The sequence below is a fragment of the Crassostrea angulata genome, chromosome 3, assembly GCF_025612915.1.
Source record: "Crassostrea angulata isolate pt1a10 chromosome 3, ASM2561291v2, whole genome shotgun sequence".
NCBI lineage: Eukaryota > Metazoa > Mollusca > Bivalvia > Ostreida > Ostreidae > Magallana > Magallana angulata.
This window is the reverse complement of record NC_069113.1, coordinates 15,804,903-15,825,422: the sequence shown is the minus strand read 5'-3', so window position 1 is coordinate 15,825,422 and position 20,520 is coordinate 15,804,903. Positions and strand designations below refer to the sequence as shown.

At 35.0% G+C, this 20,520-nt stretch overlaps 2 protein-coding genes across 5 annotated transcripts; one reads left to right on the top strand and one right to left on the bottom strand.

Moving 5' to 3' along the window:
• Positions 1 to 304: 304 nt before the first annotated feature.
• LOC128176349 (acyl-CoA:lysophosphatidylglycerol acyltransferase 1-like) lies at positions 305 to 15,063 on the bottom strand. Of its 4 annotated transcripts, XM_052842604.1 has the most exons (7): positions 14,973 to 15,045; positions 14,256 to 14,306; positions 3,431 to 3,656; positions 3,013 to 3,233; positions 2,613 to 2,749; positions 1,420 to 1,517; positions 305 to 783 (listed from the first exon to the last, which is right to left on the bottom strand). In XM_052842604.1, the coding sequence occupies exons 2-7, from the start codon at positions 14,304 to 14,306 to the stop codon at positions 329 to 331; spliced, it is 1,188 nt and encodes a 395-aa protein (XP_052698564.1). In that variant the 5' UTR covers positions 14,973 to 15,045; the 3' UTR covers positions 305 to 328. The 4 variants fall into 4 exon arrangements, with proteins under 4 accessions (XP_052698564.1, XP_052698565.1, XP_052698566.1 ...); XM_052842605.1 differs by lacking the exon at positions 14,256 to 14,306 and having other exon boundaries at positions 14,973 to 15,063; XM_052842606.1 differs by lacking the exons at positions 14,256 to 14,306; positions 14,973 to 15,045 and adding an exon at positions 10,275 to 10,414.
• Positions 15,064 to 15,082: 19 nt separating this feature from the next.
• On the top strand, positions 15,083 to 20,148 carry LOC128176347 (centromere/kinetochore protein zw10 homolog). The gene is made up of 7 exons (XM_052842600.1): positions 15,083 to 15,232; positions 15,485 to 15,690; positions 16,689 to 17,785; positions 17,980 to 18,155; positions 18,478 to 18,678; positions 19,131 to 19,265; positions 19,664 to 20,148. The coding sequence occupies exons 1-7, from the start codon at positions 15,199 to 15,201 to the stop codon at positions 20,038 to 20,040; spliced, it is 2,226 nt and encodes a 741-aa protein (XP_052698560.1). The 5' UTR covers positions 15,083 to 15,198; the 3' UTR covers positions 20,041 to 20,148.
• The last annotated feature ends 372 nt before the right edge of the window (positions 20,149 to 20,520 follow it).

Genomic DNA, 20,520 nt, shown 5'->3' with positions numbered 1-20,520 from the left:
CTGGGACTCCTGCAGACCGTGGCTCAGATGATGAATTTTAGAACACTTTTGCAGTCCATACAAACCACTATCCCCTTCCTTGATTTTTTTTTTTCACAAATACCTTCATCCATAAAACTTTAAATCCACAGTGCACCTTTTATTTGACCTACATGTATGTAGACAACGTTTTAATTTATCAACAATCTGTTTTTAAAATTTCATTTCAACCACCAAAAGAAATGAATTGTAATCAATTGTTTCCTAGATCTTATCACAGGCCAGTACACCGGAAAGACTCAACAGATAAAAAAAGAAAGATAGATATGATATCAACTGCATTTATTCATCAGAAGAAGGTTTTCACAAAACTATACGCAAAATAAATCATATAAATTAAAACAATCAATAAAATCCATTTGAAATTCACTAACGATATAACTGGAAAATATAAAAATACGCTAAAGCACACTGCCATTACAAAGTAGAATAAAACAGAGAAAAAGGCTCCTTTCACATCTGCGTCAATAGATTCAGTAAGGTTGTCCACAAGGGAACCGGTTTTATAGAAACGTTCCAACATGGCCTCCTTTTCTATATACCTGTCGTACATCCAGTTTTTGAAACCCTCTTCGTCTCGAGGCACGCTTTTTATATCGAACACTCGATAATGGACGCGAATTGGCGGGAATTTTCCCCTGGAGAAAATAAGGTACAGACCATTGGGTGCCTCACCCCGCGGGTATGCTATGGTGGTGTCCACGATCCACTTCAGATTCCGACACTTCTTTAAGTCGGAGGAACCTGGTAAAACGTACCACAAAGTAAACGTGTTAGAAAACATCTGTACACTGTACAACCTCATGACCAAACGTTACAATACAGTGTGCGGTATTTGATTACACAACTCTTTTTGGCAGTAACAGATTTCATTAAACTTTTCATTCTTTACAACTTTTCGTTGAATATATGATCAATAATCAGTGAAAAAATTTACTAGATCAGCCATAGGATAAAAAAGCATAAGAGTAAATAGTTTTGATAAATATCAATGCAAACTTTATAAAAGTACATTCAAAAGAAGGCACGTGTATGGTTATAACATCCGCACAGAATTTATTTACAGATTTTATCTTTTAAACATCACATGATATCTAAATGAAATCACTGTTTCTTCACAGTATCTTCTTGTCAATGATATACAGTTTGATATAGTTTAATACAGACGACTATATACACATGAATGATGCTGGTATTCCAGTGAAAAAAAAATCAAAATATCCTATATAATTTACTGGTTAAATCAATTAATGAAATAAAAAAACAACTTTGTTTCTCAAATGACAATCTCACAAAGATTTTCTCATACTAATTTCTGAAATGTGTGTTAATAAAAACTTGCTATTGATTGCGAATCTTCCAAATCTAAATGGTGACTACCTTCTTTTGGGGTCAACTCGTCAATAATTGTTTGTGTTGCGACCAATCGAGGCAGGCAGACATTATTAAGTATGGGTAAACCTTGTTGATTTGCGTACCTTAGAAGAGAATGAAAGAAACATTAAATTACGCATAAATCATAATAATAGGTGTCCAAAAACAATGTCAAATGATTTTAAAAATCACTTTTTGTGATATAACATCAGTAAGCCTAATATCGACGATCGTGATCAAGGTTTATTTCATTGTAAAACTGCATCATGCAAAATAACACACATCCAATAGACTTCATCATGCAGTAACACATCTTTCTGGAAAAAAAATAACTTCTAACTAATTACTTTATGTACAGGGAAAAATACTTTTATTTTTTACCTTTTTGCCCCCGTTGTCAGCGGGCGAATTTAAGACTGGGCGAATTAAAAAATAAATTGAAATTCCAATGTTAATTAGAGAGACTATTTACATGTATTTCTACCTGTGTCTGGACGAATTCAAGACGGGGCAAAAGTCGTTTGCAAGAGTAGACGGGCGAAATAACACGGGGCAAAAATAACCATGTACACAGCATGCTTTAAGACCTAAATAAATCGTTGTATGAAACAAATTCAGAACATAGATACGATGGCAGATTTCTCCAATGAATGTACAGGGTGACATACATCTCCTCTACTCTACAGAATTTTGAAGATGGTGCTATAAAATGTTACGGTATTTACTAACCGTAAACACTTAGAACACGTAACGAAGATTTATCACATAATCTTTAAGTAGGATATAGATTGATTGTAACTAGAAGCATGCTAATCTAAAGTAATTTGAGCAAAACATAGGCGATTGGTAGGGTTGTGTTGAGTGTTCAAAATATTTTTATTTTATCATAATTTCTAAATATCAAATTAGTAATACAACAAATACTAGTATTTTAAAGACGCACATGAGAATGCAAGAAATTTCATAATAATAAGTTTGGATAAGATACAAAACTTCAGAAGGGTGTCGATATGAAAGACGATTGTACTTCTGGCCTTATGGACCAAATCTCATCAAGTATTAACTTCCGCCACCACATAGCTTTACGCGTAAAATTATGACTTTTCAATGCAATTGCGAGAAGAGGTACTTGGCTAGAATTGGTTCTAGGTAAATCATTAATTAATCCTCGCATGCTTGATGTTATGACCCCCCAATACCTCTGGCTTGATGGACGCATGTTACACAAAAATCCACCCTCCGGAAAGAGCACAACCCATTTCTTCATGCCATCCGAGTAGGCGCTTCTGATATGCTCTTTCATATTCCGCATCTGTTCGTTTCGTTTTGCTTCAGTCTAAAAGGACATAAACGATATTTTAATAAACTGTTGGTCGTTACAATTAATTTTTATCTTCAGGTCATTTAAATGTTTGAAGGATTCTATTGGTAATACGGACAATGCATTACTTTTCAATTACTAGTACTTCATGAATTAAAAATAAAGACAGACTAAAGTACTAGTATTCTGATGCAAAACTAATACAGTGTAGTTAAAATATCGTTTGCTTTTTCTTTTTCTTTTTTTACATTATTTCTTCAAAATTGAAAAAGTACAACCCTGGGTTTTTCCAGAAAGAAATCACCATGAAAACATGACATCCAACCGAAGTGCGTGAGTCTGAACACGTGATCCATTATCCAGATCAAGTGACCGGCCGTGGGACCCTTTGAATACATTGACTGCATCATAACTCCAATGTCTGCGGTAGATTGATGATTACATAGAAGAAGGACCTCATCATTATAGATGTCTTTCAAAGAGTCCCCGGACTCTTTCACTGGAAAAACAACAAATCCGTTACTCGTGATTACAGTCAAGTATCGTTATCAAGTGTCCTCTCTATTTAGGATATTCAATTTGTTGGTAATTACAAACTTAAACTTGGGGGGGGGGTATTTTGAAATTAAAACGAAATACAAGCTTAATATTTACAAATTTATATCGATGACGGGGTACATATACAAGCGTACGTACAAGTAACTCCCTCTGTGTAAAACCATGACGACACGAGTCCCAGGGAAGCTTTGAACAGAACGGCGTCAATTTTCCAGTACAGTGCAGGGGCAGTGAACCTTAACGGCAGCAGGAGGATATGGAGTGTGATGAACACAGAGACAACACAGTACTGTGAGAATACGAAGTATAGCCCCTTAATCACGTAATAAGGTCCAGGGAACAGCATCATTTGTATCACTTTATCCTAAAGAGAAAACCGTAAATCAATTAATTTAAATTAATCAGAATGAGACCTTGATTTAAAGGGTAATAAATAATTAACACAAGATTCTCAACCAAACTCTTTCAGTGCAACAAACTGAACTTCTACGGTTATTCTGGATTTCCTACGACGTATTTTGCATTTCAAAAAAGTTATCATTTTTTAATTGAAGAGGGCCTATAAAACACACAATGTTAAACAAACATTTAAATCTGTAAAGTTCGAGTGTTTCACAACTACGGTATATCCACATGCGACAAAAATACATTGCAAAGCCAAATATTGTCCCTGAAAAACATTCTTACTTCAAGAAAGAAATGAATTCCAATGGTCTATTGCCAGTGTAAAAGTCTGAACAAGTAAAGCACAGCAGACTATAATTCTTAATATCCAACTTGAATCAAGTATAACAAATGTGGTAGTGTTATTGAGAAAACATCGGACCTTACATGTAACCCTGCAATTACACAAGGACGTATTTGTTCCGGTTATCCCGGATATTACGTTATATATATAAACTAGATAGGTTCATTGGTTTCTAAAAGAGGGTAACTACATGTATACGTGATAAACACCAGAAATAGCCACTTGTCAATTATTATGGCTTTAAATCATTACATACGTACTTCTTATCTATACCATCTTTCCTATTTTCAACCTTAAAAGCCGTATTTATAAGAAAAGTTTTGTTTCAAGTTTTATACAAATTTTGTTTACATAATTTTTCCATGGAAATATGGTTTACCCGACCGGGAAAACTACTGTAATGCCAATTATTATACACATCCATGCACTAAGTATTGAGTAAAAAAGCGTACATTTTTAAAATTAAAATTGGACCTAGCAGAATTTAATACTCGGTCGGTGTGGTTATTATTTCACAAAACTCATCTAAAAGTTGCATTCTTAAAAACTTTTTTAAAGACCTCTGCTTTTAAATCACACAAAGAAGATTGGTGGATAAGGCGTGTAAATTGCCCATACACCATCCGACAAGCTACTGAAAATTAAAATATCAATAAATTTGATTTTTTTTAAAATCATTTAAAACAAAATATATTTAACATATCAATGATTTGTTACTTATAAATATGTTCAATACTTGGAATATGTTGACCCAAACAGGCGTATACGTAAACAAGAGGCCCATGGGCCACATCGCTCACCTGAGGAACAATAGGTAAAATCAGCTTAATGGAGTCATAATACAAACTATCTGGACAATGTACAATAATACATGTAGATCCTGTATAAATAAAATCCATTTTCCCCTGGACATTCTTATGTTTATAATCATTAGTCCCTTTTCTAACAGGATGATTTTATAGTCATATCATATGTTGAGTATTGCAGTTCTCAAAAAGATCCTTAACAATAGTTTATATATGGGATATAAACGTACATCAAACTCTGAACCTTCTCGTGAGGCCTAAGAATTGTCCAGGGGCCAAAGTCTTAACAATTGTAAAGAATCATCTAGCTGATTGGTTTCTGAGAAGATTTTTAAAGATCTACCCTATATATTCCTTTGTTAAACCTTGACCCCCCCCCCCATTGTGGCCCCATCCTACCCCTGGGGATCACGATTTTCACAACCTTGAATCTACACTACCTGAGGATGCTTTCACACAAGTTTCAGCTTTCCTAGCTGATTAGTTTCTGAGAAGTAGATTTTTAATGGTTTACTATGTTTATTCCTATGTAAAACATCGACCTCCCATTGTGGCCCAAACCTACCCCCAGGGGTCATGATTTTCACAACCTTGAATCTACACTACCTGAGGATGCTTCCACACAAGTTTCAGCTTTCCTGGCTGAGAAAAGAAGATTTTTAAAGATTTACTTTATATAATCATATGTTAAACTTCGAGCCCCCATTGTAGCCCCAACCTACCCCCAGGGGTTATTATTTTCACATCCTTGAATTTACACTACCTGAGGATGCATCCACACAAGTGTCAGCTTTCCTGGCTGAATAGTTTCTGAGAAAAAGATTTTTAAAGATTTACTGTATATATTCCTATGTAAAACTTCGATCCCCCATTGTGGCCCCACCCTACCCCCGGGGGCCATGACTTTCACAACTATGAATCTACACTACCTGAGGATGCTTTCACACAAGTTTCAGCTTTCCTGGCTGATTAGTTTCTGAGAAGAAGATTTTTAAAGATTTACTCTATATATTCCTATGTAAAACTTCGACCCACCATTGTGGCCCCACTCTACCCCGGGGGTCATGATTCTCACAACTTTCAATCTACACTACCTGAGGATGCTTCCACACAAGTGTCAGCTTTCCTGGCCGATTAGTTTCTGAGAAGAAGATTTTTAAAGATTTACTTTATATACTCATATGTTAAACTTCGACCCCCCATTGTGGCCCTACCCCCGGGGGTCATGATTTTTTCAACTTTGAATTTACACTACCTGAGCATACTTCCACACAAGTGTCAGCTTTTTCTGACCGATTAGTTTCTGAGAAGAAGATTTTTAAAGATTTACTGTATATATTCCTATGTAAAACTTCGATCTCCCATTGTGGCCCCACCCTACCCCCGGGGGTCATGGTTTTCACAACTATGAATGAACATTACCTGATAATGCTTTCACACAAGTTTCAGCTTTCATGTCTGATTAGTTTCTGAGAAGAAGATTTTTAAAGATTTACTCTATATATTTATTTGTTAAACTTCGACCCCCCACCCCCCCCATTGTGGCCCCACCCTCAGGTGAGCTTTAAAGGTTAAGTTTACAATACAATAATTGTTAAAGTTGGTTTCTGGAAGAACAGACTTTGAAAATTTTCTTAATAAATATTGACAATATCTTTACTTTTTTAATCTTTAGTTTTTAAGATCTGTGTACAAACATAGAATTGTGAGCAAATCTCTGTATCTTGCTTATAAATCGAAGCGTAACACTCAAATATGGTTAGTAAATAGAAATTGTAAACAATTAAACACAAGAAACATGCACTATAACAAATAAAGAACACAATTTATTTTTTCGAAATGAATCATATATATATATACCTACATATTTCCGTCAGCGATATCAAACTCTATTTAAACTGAATAAACTCGAGAAAATGCCGAGCGACTCAACAAAACCTATTGCATTGTAATCTACCATTACGCAAAAGATAATGCCGAATTACCGATAGAATGAATTGTATTTCAGTACTTTTTTGATACATCAGATTTTGCTTAATTTGCGCAGGTAAACAGTTAACTGTTTGATTTACCGAAGTATCTGTTTGATTTGATACGTAAAAATCACGAAATACAGACGATAGTCTCCAAGTTACAAAGCATAAATAATGAAAACGAAACAAAAATCAGAACAAGCTAACACCAACGTCATGTGTGAAAACTGTCAACGCATTGAAATATTTAGCCTCAATTTACTTCACAAAATCGGCACCAATATATTTTGCATGTTTCAAAAATTTCCCTTCATACGCGAACTGTTGCATAACAAGCAAATTCATCATAGTCAGGTCGACCCTTTTTCGTATAATGTCATAGCTGCTTTAAACAAAGAGCCTCGTTTAGAAGTATGGAATACGAGTTTTGGTAAAATGGGTATGCAAACCCGGGCTGTGGCAAAATAAAAGCCGGGGCAGATCGGCAATCGTCAGTTCCAAATACGCATTATTTTGCGGCATATTTACAGCGAATACAAATATTACTGGTCCATCAAATATCCTGAAATTTAAATGAGATTGGCAGATTAATAACTGCCAATCTTTTGTTTTGCCCAGGCCAAGTCTTGCCTACCCATTTTACCGGATGCCGAACGCGAAGCTGAAACACGCCTTTCCTTTAATTATTAATTTCGTAATAACTCAGATTTGAAACAGAATTAGACCTTAATTTTTGCAATTTATATTTTCCTTCCCATAAGGATAATTTATGCTAAACTACGTTGAATTGAAATCAGTAGTTCTTGAGAAGAAGATTTTTAAAAATGCACCCCCCTTTTTCTACAGTTTCAAGGTTTTCTCCGCTTTGAATACAGATCGGACTTTTATTTCTGCAATTTATATTCGCCATCCCTTAAGGATGCTTTGTGCCAAATTTGGTTGAAATTGGATAAGCGGTTTTAGAGAAGAAGTTCAAAATGTAAAAAGTTTACAGACGGACGGACGGACAGACAGACGGACAGACGGACGACGGACAAAATGTGATCAGAATAGCTCACTTGAGCTTTCAGCTCAGGTGAGCTAAAAAACCTGCAAGTAGTGTCATTTTTTAGAACTTCAAGGCATTTTCTTTCATAGAGTGGGTCTGTGCCCCATATTTTTCTCATAGTCTCAATAAAGTCTAATGGAAAACAAACCGATTTCAGTCAACAAAAATGTGGAGAGATGAACCACTATGTACATGAAAAATATCATTTTGTGTCTCAACAATTGAACGTTTTGAAAAAATAATACAAGTCCGTAAATTCGTGGCAAAAGTCACACATAGTATTGAAGCAGCTCACTATATTGTGTCTAAAATGGCTAAGTGGTTAGTGCACCCGACATAAACCAACCTTACAAAAATGTATATATCTAGGGTTTTTATGTTATGGGTTCGATACCACCAAAATTTAATGCAAACTTTTTTCATCGTTTGTTAAATATTCTAAAAACTGAATATAGTTAGAAATTATGCTTTTGCAAAGTTGTATTATAATATATTTAAATGGATTTAATTGAAAAAAAATGATAAATTAAAAATTGTATTTCACGACTAAACCGAATGGGCATTTGCACTATCTTATCCCCCCCCCCCCCCCCCCCCCCCCATCGCATGTTGGTCGCAGTAAGTATAATATTGAACAAATATATTATATAGACAAAAACATTACTTAAACAGATATTCGCCTGTGGCAAGTCTGGTGCAAAACTGCATAGTTGTGATAGTTGTGAGAATCTGTGATAGGTAATATATATATATATATATGCACCCCTCATTTCCATCGAAGTTTGTTGCTCTGCTCTAAATACAGTAAACTATAGTTACAGGACAAGGCACTAATTCCGGGACAAGGTGATGCGCATATATACGGATGTATTTACATTTTCCAGTGGCTTTGCCTGTGATAACACTACGTATCGATTTTGTACTATAAAATCCATAATACAAGTGACGCCAAATTGAGGCGCCAGCGGGGTTTGCTTATTTATATTTAAACATTTAATCGCACAGTGGCTAAAAATTATATAAATATAAGTAATAAGGAATCATTCTTTGAATATTATGAGGTCATAATACTCAAAGAATGATTCCTTCTAGCACCAAAAGGACAGTGTGGAATCATTTACTAGATCTTGACCTTTCTTCCTTTAGCAATAGTTTGGGTACTTGAACATTTTTTTATGTATTAGATGTAAATGCGGTCATCATTCCCTCTTCCCGTAGATTTGTATATATATATTTTGAATGAAGGCTGAAGACGCAACACTTATTTCGTACATGTAGCTACAGGCCTGTAGCTCTCCGTATGAAAAAAATATATATATATAATTAAGGACAACATTAAGCTATAAATTGCATCTTTTTTCAAAGCACATTATATAAATATTGCCTGTTTGGGAGGGTAACAGTATATAAATAGTGCCTGTTTGGGAGGTAACAGTTGAAATTGACACCCCGAGGAAACCATTGTCAGCCGACGCGAAGCGGAGGTTGACAATGGTTTTCGAGGGGTGTCAGTTTCAACTGTTATCCTCCCAAACAGGCACTATTTATTTTATTATACTGAATGTCTTAATTTTAGAGAATTTTTATAGAAATGACGTGAATTGTACGGCGAACAGTACGCACATAATTTACGCGCATGTAACAATTCGTTGTGTTACCTGTTGCTAAGTGTGTTGCTAATGCTAAGGGTAATAGAGCGGATTATCAACTGCGTCTAAACCAATCAGATTTCAGTATTTAACATGAAAGTATAATAATTCGTAATGTTACCCGTTGCTAAGTGCGTTGCTAACGCTGAGGGTAATAGAACAGATTATGAACTGCGTCTAAACCAATCAGATTTCAGTATTTAACATGAAAGTATAAAAAAGACACTGTAACACTTAGGTGACGTTCAACCGAATTTGTTCAGACCGTGAGCAACAGACCTGCATGCAGTTAACACATTATAGTACTTTGAATTTCACAACATTCACGATTTAAATTTTTTTATACCATGAGTGATATGACCATTTAATTCATGTTTTATGAAAAGTTTATGGAGTGTGGCTTTTAGAATTATTGTGTTATACCAACAAACAAGGGGTTTGTTATTATATTTACTATAAACTTTTATGGTAATTTAGAACAATGTCGCTTTTATACAAAATTACAATCGAATTTAGCATGGTATCTTTACTAAAAACCAATACCAGTAAAATAAAAATTTCGGGAAAAAAAATTCCCTGAACAAAATTGATATCATCCTGAATAAACCATAATAAAACAAGAGGCCTATGGGCCACATTGCTCACTTGATCAACAATATCCATCATAAAATCAGCTTAAATCTGATTTGTACATTCATTGCAACAAAAATACATGACGACTGAAATCAGAATGACATACTCGTAAATGTCACACTTACCTACAAAACATTTATTTTCCAACTTGCAAAAGTATGCACACAAAAGTGGGACTATAAAATCTGGTTTTAGACTTTCCTATTTTCGTTTTGTAAACACCGACTTATCTCCTTCAAAATTTCTACACATACTAATCTAAGGTTCGAAATATTATAGAGTGGTAAACCTTTAAAAAGTATTGTTCAGAAACAGTTCATACATTAACTGAATAATGGATGTTTCTTCTTTTATCTTAGCAGATAATTACATAGATATTGTCCATTTAAATTTTATACTCATTATAGGATATGCAGTCATTTAAAATTCCAGCTCATTTGCAACTTTGTAAAATGGTTGGTATTTTGCTTATCTCACTAGATGCACTAACCAAGTTTGGTTAATAAAGACAAGTATTTACATCTAGCATAATTAATTAACTCATTACAGTATCCATTGCAAAATATAATTCATATCAAGGATTTTGCATTAATATGCTTAAACGATGTTTATTTGAAAAGAGTCTAGAAATCCTTGAAAGAAAAAAATAAAGCAATTTATACTCAATGTTAGCACAAGGTGAAGTTACATTTAGTATATGCAATGTATCAAAATTGTTTAAAATGTGATCAAGTGCTTGGGCAAGTAATCTGACAAGTGCTTAATCAGAGACTAAAGCAAACAAGAGGCCAATGGGCCATATTGCTAACCTGAGCAACAATAGACATAATAAAATCAGATTTATGGAGTCTTTAACAAAATATCTGAAAAATGTCACATACTAGATTCTGTATAGTTCTTTATACATGGATTATAAATATCAAATTTAGAACCGCTTGTGAGGCTCAAGAATTTACAGGGGCCAAAGTCTGCATATACAGCCTACTCCGGATATATTGAAATTCAGGGGACCATGCAAATTATTTCAATATATCCGTATTTCAATTTAAGCGAAATTGACTGACGTGAAGCCGCCATTTTTGAAAGTTCAATCCCGATGTAAGCATAGAAAACCAAGCCCGAACAAATTATTAGATCATCATTTATCTATTACAATAAACAGATTACATGGAACATTAGTCCTTGAAAGTTTGATTAAAATTATATCCGAAAGTTTTGTAAGTTTCATTTTCTTACGATCTTAAACCTCATCATAATATCGGATCGCATTCTTTTACGTTTTAGAAAAACGTTAGAGAAAAATCACCACACTCAAACTCTTCAAATATTGCTGAACGCTGAATGTATATCATCGTAATTGTACATGCGATAATCTCAAAATCCTTAGCTATTTCGAATTTAAGCTTTGTTCTTTCATCAATAGCCATAACTAGTTTGTATTTAGCGTCCGGAGATAAGGTATTTCTTTTCCGTGGGGTTTCCATATTACGTCTAGCCTCAATACATCCGTATTCGTAAAAACAAAAAATCAAACAGTGAATAAATTTTACTTTTTAATAAAAGTATAAAAACACACAATAAGAGAACTTATCAATTCACACCTTTGTATATCAACCGGTCAGTCTGGCATAATTACTGTCACCAACCGTGACGACAGCCGCCAGGGAGTACTTCAATATAACCGTTATAAAAACAACTAATTATCACCTTTGGTGACCAATCAGTGGCTTCAATATAAGCGATATTTCAAAATAACCGATTTCATTATATCCGTGAAATCAATGCAAAGAATATGAGAGGTAAAAACTGGGGATTTATTTCTATTTCAAAACAAGCGGAATTTCAAAATAAGCGAGTTCAATATAAGTGGAGTAAGCTGTATGTACAACCATACATAATAACATTTGAATTTTTGTGAATAATTTCAATGTTCTCCTTTGTAAACTTGGAGCCCCTCCCCCCTGTTGATACGCCTTGATACACAATCAAGTGTACTTCTTCTTATTTGGTGATACATGCATCACGAAGGCTCAAACAGAAAGACTAAAAAATAACGGTTTTGAGCTATGTGTGTTAGAGATACTCGTGAATAAACAGTAGGAAAACATTGTCAATTAAAATCAGATATGTTTTGCATTTTTTGATTGGTCGAACGGTTTCAGTAAACCCCAATCAAAATCCAGGAAAATAAATCCCGACTTTTGATAGCACGATATGCCAAGGGTTTGTGAGAAGCAGTGCGGATCAGAAACCCTTGGCTAGTGAAGATGCCCCCCCCCCCCCTCTCAATTGTGGCCCAACTCTACTCTTGCAATTATGATTTTAACAAATTTTAATCTCACAATCAGGTACTGACTAACTTACAGTTTTTCTAGGCAAATTGTGTTTTAGAAAATGATTTTTAAAGTTTTTTCCTTACATATTCCTTTGGAAAAATTTGCCCCCCCCCCCTAATTGTGGTACCAACCTTCCCCGAGGATCATGATTTGAACAAATTTGAATCTACAGTACCTGAGAATGCTTCCACAAAAGTTTAAGCTTTTCTGGCCAACTGGTTTTTGAGAAGATGATTTTTGAAAAATACCAACAAATTTTCAATGATTTTTACCGGTAATTATCTCCCTTTGAAAGGAGGCTAGGCCCTTATTCTAAAAATTTGAATCCCCTATATCTAAGGATACTTTGTCTGGTTGAAATCAGCCCAATGGTTCTGGAGAGGTGGAAAAGGTAAAAAGTTTACAGACAGACAGACTGACGGATGCCGGACAAAAAAGTGATCAGAAAAGCTCATATTGAGCTTTCAGTTCAGGTGAGCTAAAAACATAAAAAAAAAACCCTTTCACTTTTGACTGCTGAAAATCAACAAAACATTTTTCAATATGGTCAATATCATATAAACATATATATGTACCAATGTACCATGTGCCTATACATGTTTTTGATTACATCAGCAACAAAAGCCATTGAAAGAATTTTTTAAATAAGTATTAAAAACTCACATTACATGATGTCATTAAAAATATCAACAGTGGCAGACAAGGAATATAGAGACGTTGGAGGTCAATAAAGTAAAAGAGTGGCCAGATGTTGCAAGATGAAGAAGAAGAATGCCATAAGAGTCCTTCCTCTTGGAGGACATGGTGTTCTGTCTCCAATAGGAAGATTTCATGGTCACATTTGTTAAACATGTCAGTTTGGTAGGTTGGTATTGTTGAGAAATCTCGTAAACAGGCCTAGCCTTCATGAAAAACATGAAACACGCTGGCTTCACAGTGTTTTCATTATGGTCTTGCAACAAAGTGGTCATTTTTATTGGGCTAACAGTGCAGTGCAAAGAATGAAATCCCATCGATCAAATACATGTACGACCAATGGAGTCACTCATCATAATGAGTGCAGGAATTATCACAGTGAAATTTCAGAGAACAAGATTCAAGGTCTATGATAAAGGGTTTGCAGAGGCTTAGCCCTGATGTGGAATTTTTGACTATCTAAGATGAGTGCATAATGAATAATTTATTATTTACCTTATATTGCAAAATATCACAACAATTGCTATGTGAAAGATGAAAATGAATAAAGCTAATCTGTCTGAATCTGGAAAAAAAACCTTCAACTGAAAGGAAAGAATGCCCATCAGAATCACATTGCACAAAAAATGACAACATTAGAGCAGTTCTGCAAAATGTATTGTTCTTTATAATAACTAATTGAAAATCAGATGCAATCAAATTTACCATTGATTTTCATATTATGCTTTCACTATTTACATATTATGTGGTCACATTGGTACAAATTTAGTCCAAATTGAATTAGATAACTGGATGGTAAATCGGATGAAAAATTGCACCTTGTGTTCACATCTTTATAATAAAAACCCTATTACTATATGAATTTACTCAATTCAAGGGTGTGATCAAGATTGTGACTGATATGCTGTTCAAATTGAGGGGCTTAGATAGATCTATAGCTTGCATGAGACTCTAATCTAGCGGTAGCAGCTACGGTAAATAGAATATCGAGCTTACGTCATATTTAATGCTATATAAAAGTTTATTGTATCATTTTCTATTATAACTAATTCACTACCATAGTTACCAACTTACCACTGATCGGCACCATATATGATTTTTTATTTCAAGTTGAAAATTCCTCATCTGCATGATAGAATTAATAAATGAACTTTTCCACCAAGAATTATACAAATTATGTCTTTGGTGGTAGAGATTTCCAACTTTGTGTCCTAGAACAGCTTAACAGCTTAACAATTGGTCGAGTTTTATCATGTTTATATAGGATAGGTTTTTAAAGCTGTAGGTCAGTTTTAATATATATGCCCGACCCTAGAGCAATCAAATGCAGACATCAAGATATTGATAGGTAGACGATAAATAGAAATAATTATAATGAATTGAGAGATTCATATTGTGCTTAACTAAGGCTGATCATATCATTAAATACAGAATATATATTTGTCTCCAAAACAAACTTAAATAATAATATGAAGTTAATTAAACTTAAACTCAATTGTATTACCCTTAAACAATTCTTAATTAAAAAAAAAACCCGGAGATACAGTATTGTACCCATAATAGAGTACTTACCTACCACTCCCTCCCCCTCCCCCCCCCCCCCCCCAACCCCGCGCCTTTCTCTCTCATGACATCCTGACAGTGGTGCTCAGTCAAGCTTATCACTGATTTGTTTACATCGCACATTTTGGCAGTCAAGGCTGTAACGTTACAACAGTATAATCTATGTACTGGGTCACATTTTTTGGTGATCTTTCCGATGATACAGACTTATCGATTACTAATACATACCTTTATCAAAATCAAATTTACCAGATGTAGACATGTGATCTTTGCTCACATCCTTGATCTTATCAAGGTTTAGCAAATGGTTTTTTGTACGACTTACCTATATTTAATCCCATTCGGACCTCTCTTAACTCTATGTTCGAGGTAAACGGTTTGTCCGAGGAAACCCGATTTAAAAACTTCCATGTAAACGTTGCAAAAATTCGCGGGAATCAGAGAGGATAAGAAAATGTCTTTTGTATCCCAGGTTTTGTCCTGTGCAGGTATATCTCAAAACTTAGGAAGGCCGAATTTAGTTCCAAGTTTATGTTAAGAAGTATTATGTTGAATCGTAGAGGGTGCGATCGTAGACGAAGTTTTTTACCTTATTTCGAATTTCCTCTTTTTGAATTGAAATCATTGAGATATTTAACGACAGTAGGATTAAGATACTTAATGACAGTATGGAACTATGCCGTTGATTAATTCGTATTAATTCAGTAGTTGACAGTTATAACAGTAGCTTTTAATTATAGGACAACTTGAAGCAAAGGAGATTCAAGGTAAAATGGATCTCTTGGGCAAGAAGATGGAGGATTTGAAACTTGAAATCTTTGAGGTCACAAGAGGAAAGTACGTCGATTTCTTCACCCAAAAACTTCAAGCTACTTCAGCTTTAGTTGAAAACGTAGAAAAGGTTTCTGGGGATCTACATGATGCAAAAGAAAAGATAGAAAACGATGTAAGTATCTTGGCCTAAAAACGTAACATATGTCCCTGGCTTAAAAGCGGTAACCTCAGTAGAAGTCTGAGTCGATAACTCTGATATTTGCCTTCATCAAATCTCGGGACAGTCCTTCATAATTCATGTTTGCATATTCTTCCACAGCTTCAGACATTTGTTGCCATTAAAATTGTAATATTTGTATCTTTTGCGCTTGCTTCAGTTTTGCAGCTACAACATCCATTCCTAATTGTTACCAATAAATATGCACTTTTCTCCATTACATAAGGTTAGTCTAAAGTTTATTCAGCTGGTGTGGGTTTTTTTTAGTTAAAAGGTCAGTATTTTGTATATCTGAAAACAAAAGAGTTTCATCAGTCATTTAAATTTGTAACTTTAAATCAATGTGAACTTCTGCACATCAAAACAAGGATACGTACAAGCTGTTTATATTGTGAGAAAATCAGTATGTATTTTAAGAAATGCAGCTTTAAATTAAGTTAGGGTCGTACATATGTCCAATCTCCTCAACCCATCATGCACAGGGCTCTTGTTAACACAAGAATCTGCAATCCTGGGATATTTATTTAATACTATGTTTGGATCTACCCAGACTGAAAAACTGTCTTTTGTGTCTTCTTGCTTACCAAATACTCTGAAAATTCAATAGAAAATATATATGTAGGTGTTGCTTATTGGGAAATGGATATAGATTATAATGATTAAGGGTAACTAAAGTACATACAGATCAAAATTTTAAAGGAACAATGATGGATTTGATAAAAAAAAATTAAAATAATATTGCTACTTATATGGAGTTGACATTGGCCAATGGGAGGAATTGACTAAATTGTAAATTAATTCCAGTATTACACATTTAGAGTACCAGTACTACTATAGCATACAGTACCAGACTAAATGATCACATGTTTTATAGTGGAGTGAAAATAATAATAAATAAATATTTCTGATAGCTTTAACTTATGGTTTCGAAAATCCTGTTGTGTGTGTTTTAGGTACAAAACCAGCTAACATTATCCAAAGAAGTCCTCACAAATTTGAAAGGGGATTTAGAAAACCACAAATGTGTTCTAGTGATTTTGGATAGGCTGTTGCAGATACAAGACAACTTGGAATGTGCTGCCTCAGCCAATAAAAGACACAGCTACTCTGAAGCAGCAGCATCCCTACTGAAGGCCGATGTACTACTAGGTACTCCCCTGGAGGGATATGATGACATTGAGGTACTGATGGCCTTGCAGACTGAGTGCTGTGTACAGAAACAGAAGTTGATATTTGAAATGACCGAGAAATGGAAACAAATGATATCGTGGAGCTCCAGTGACGCGAACAGCCAGAGCAAATCCAGACAGGTGTTTCAGCTGGAGTTAACATCCGGAGGTAATGTGCTGTCTGAGATTATAGGAGCAATGGAAACGCTGGGGGATCTGGAATCTACCCTGAAAAATTTTGGGAAAAGATTGATTTCTGACCTGTTTAAACCCTGTGTTGTTAACTCAACAGCAACAGTCAAAAACACTCCTGAGAATATTGTCATAGTAACTGTAAACAATGAAAAGACCCCAGTTCCATCCCCTCCCAAACAAATGTATATGAATGTTATGACCATCATCCAAGTCTTGGAAAAGTATTTCTCAGACTTGACAGTGCAGGATGGAACAAATTTCCTGTCATGTGTCGGCAGGCAAGTTTCGCAAGAACTGTTGGAGTTGATTGTCAAAGAATGCCTAACACCAGCCATTCCTCACAATAATAAAGATATGGCAGAATTTGAAGCCAACTGTATCGAACCAACCAAGGCCTTTCAAGGCATTCTTGTAAACTTGAAGTTTATACCAGAAGATGACAATGCTTTAGAAGAGTTTGTAAAGAACATAGATGTCCTCTTTGTCAATAAGAAATCCCAGGACATATTGCTTCGAGCCAGAGAACTGATGAAATCTGAGCTTCACAATACGGTAAAGGTGTCAGATGAATATCCTCTAGGGGAAATGGCAGGTGGCCCTTCAGAAAGAAAGTCCAGGAAAGTTGAGCTAGCCAGCTCTGGTCAGGGTAGTTCAGACACATTTAAGCTGCCAGCTTGTCAGATCAGGTAAGGAAAACATATTTCATTTATCTTCAGATTTTAGAGTTAAACTCAGAGTTCAAAATAAGCCAGTGCAAATTTTTGGTAGTTATATCATTCAATGTATTTTAAAGTGTAAATCTTATATGATAATGAATGCACAGTTTTCATTTGTAAATTTCTTTCGTCTTTTGAATAGTGTCTTATTCTTCTGTTTGCAGTGCATGCACACAGCAGTTGATGACCCTAGCATATGAAACACTGGAAGAAGCTACCAGCAGTTCTCAGGAGTGTGCAGTGCAACTGTTCTTTGCTGCCAGAAACATGTTTGAACTGTTCTGCAGTGTGTACCCTACAGCACATCAGAAGGCTTTATCACTGTTTCCACAGATGAGTGGTAGGCAAAACAAAACAATTAGTCGCATACCTCCTTATGCTTTTGACAAAGACAAATTAAAATCAGGCTAAAATTAGATGTAGAGGCCTATCAGAGGACCTTTAGATTCCATATGTAATGTTTATGTCAGTGATAGGAATGCTTTTTTGATCAAACCCTTATTTTGTTCATATAAATCCCCTTATAATAGAGTACCAGTGCTCAAACTCCTGGCTCTTTCTGTTCTTTTTTTTCTCTCTCCTCTCTTTGAATGGTACCAACATTTGTTAAACTATAATGGTCTGTCTTAAATTACTGTAAAGAAAATGCATGTATATTGTAGCTGTATTCAACAATGACTGTATGTACGTGTGTCATCACCTTGCTATGATTGGCCACCAGTTCAACAAGTCCCTCCCTGAGGATGTCCAGGCCACATTTGTAGACCTGATGCCGAAGATTCGTCGACTGGGGACTGATACAATGTTACAGCAACTCAACTCCCAAAAGGACATCATGCTGGACTATCTACAGGCAGCAAAGGGTAGATGGAAATGCATTTATACGTGTATTTGATTCTGCATTGAAAAGATAATGCATCAATAGTCATCTTGTTGTACACTTGAATATTAAATGATAAACCACTTTTAATTGAAAATGTAATATGAACAGACTACTGATGACTCAAATGGCAGAGTGATGGGAAAGTGTTGTACTTCTAGTACATGAACTTTTCAATTATGAAGGGTATCATGCAGGTGTCGAAAGATATTTCAATACATTTTACTACAATGCATATCATTAGTTTAATGAGAATTTTGATAGGCAGTCTCAAAACGATAATTAGGTATTTGAAATTTATTAAAGTATTTGTAAGGCATTAAAAATTATACAGTTTTGAAGAAAAACATCTTTTAATTTGACAGCTGTTTACAAGAGACATCAGAGTAAAATAACTGAATATTCATCTTAAAGCACATGTATTGTTTTTGACAGGTTTTGTGAGTGTGTCTGAGGGATCAAACTCTACCAGTACAGAGAAAGCAGTGAAACAGGTGCTTCATCAGCTGGGCCATCTTCAAAAAGTCTGGCAGGAGATCCTTCCCGTCAATCAATACAGGAAGTCAATAGGTAAGGAGGTGTGGCCAAAAAGCAAAATGTCAATCAATATAGGAAGTCAATAAGATTGACGTATGTAGCATTAGAACACTGTTGTAGAATAATAGAAAACAGGCAATGCTGCATTTGAAATTCGATGTCCAGCAGAAAAATTAATAGAAAAGAGGGCCAAGAAACATGGTTTTCATGCTTTAAAAGAATAACCTTCCAAGATATCCATTGCTGAATTTAAAGATTTATTGACTGAATATAAATGACATCCTGTGGTGGTTAAATCAAGTTAAAAAATTTTTTTGTTTTTTTGAATAATTTGAACAACTTTAGATATACATGGATTAGTAGTCATTTACTTGTATTTGATATTAATTACCCGGTAGACCATTTTAAAGGTATATGCTCTTTAAATGTAGGTACCTTGCTGAACATGGTGGTTGTGGAAATCTGTGACAGAGTTGTGAGTTTAGAGGACATCTCTGCCTCTGATGCCTCACAGCTGGCCTCACTTATGTCACTCATTCAAAAAAGGGCTGGTCCCTTAATGAAATCAACCAATGACGAAGGGGATGTGAATGTCACCATTGAACTTCAACGCAATGTGCCAAAATGGCTGCGATTTACAGAAATCATCACGGTTCTGAATGCCAGTCTCCTTGAGATTAACGACAGGTGGGCTGATGGCAAGGGGCCATTAGCTAATGAACTCACAGCCTCAGAAGTGAAGCAGATGATCAGAGCTTTGTTTCAGAATACTGACAGACGGTCAGCAGTCTTGGCAAAAATAAGATAGTGCTGTAATGAGAATATGTATTTGTGCAATGTATCCTTGAGTCTTTTATGAACTTGTTTATTGTTGCTTGTTAATGTATAAAAGGATTAAAGGGATATAAGATATTAATTATATTTTATAAAATCTTGCTGGTTTGTGGCCGTTTGTATCGGTACTAGTACAAATGTACTCATATTTTATTAGGTCACCTTAGTCACTCTGATGCCTCTTCCAAAATTCGGAATTTCATGGCCCCTGGGTCAGGGGTTCTGATGTTTAGAGCAGGGCTCAAATGATATTATAGTGAAATCTTCTATGTTCCTGGATATTAAGTAAATGAAATTAGTACATAGTTATGATGAGGAAGAACCCTTTGACCGAAGTCAGGTCCATGCCCCTCTCTTCTAAAATTGTGAATTTCATTGCCTCTGGGTTGAGGGTTCTAGTGTTAGGGTGGGGCTCTAATAATTTTATAAAGAAAATGGATTATTTCAAAAATCT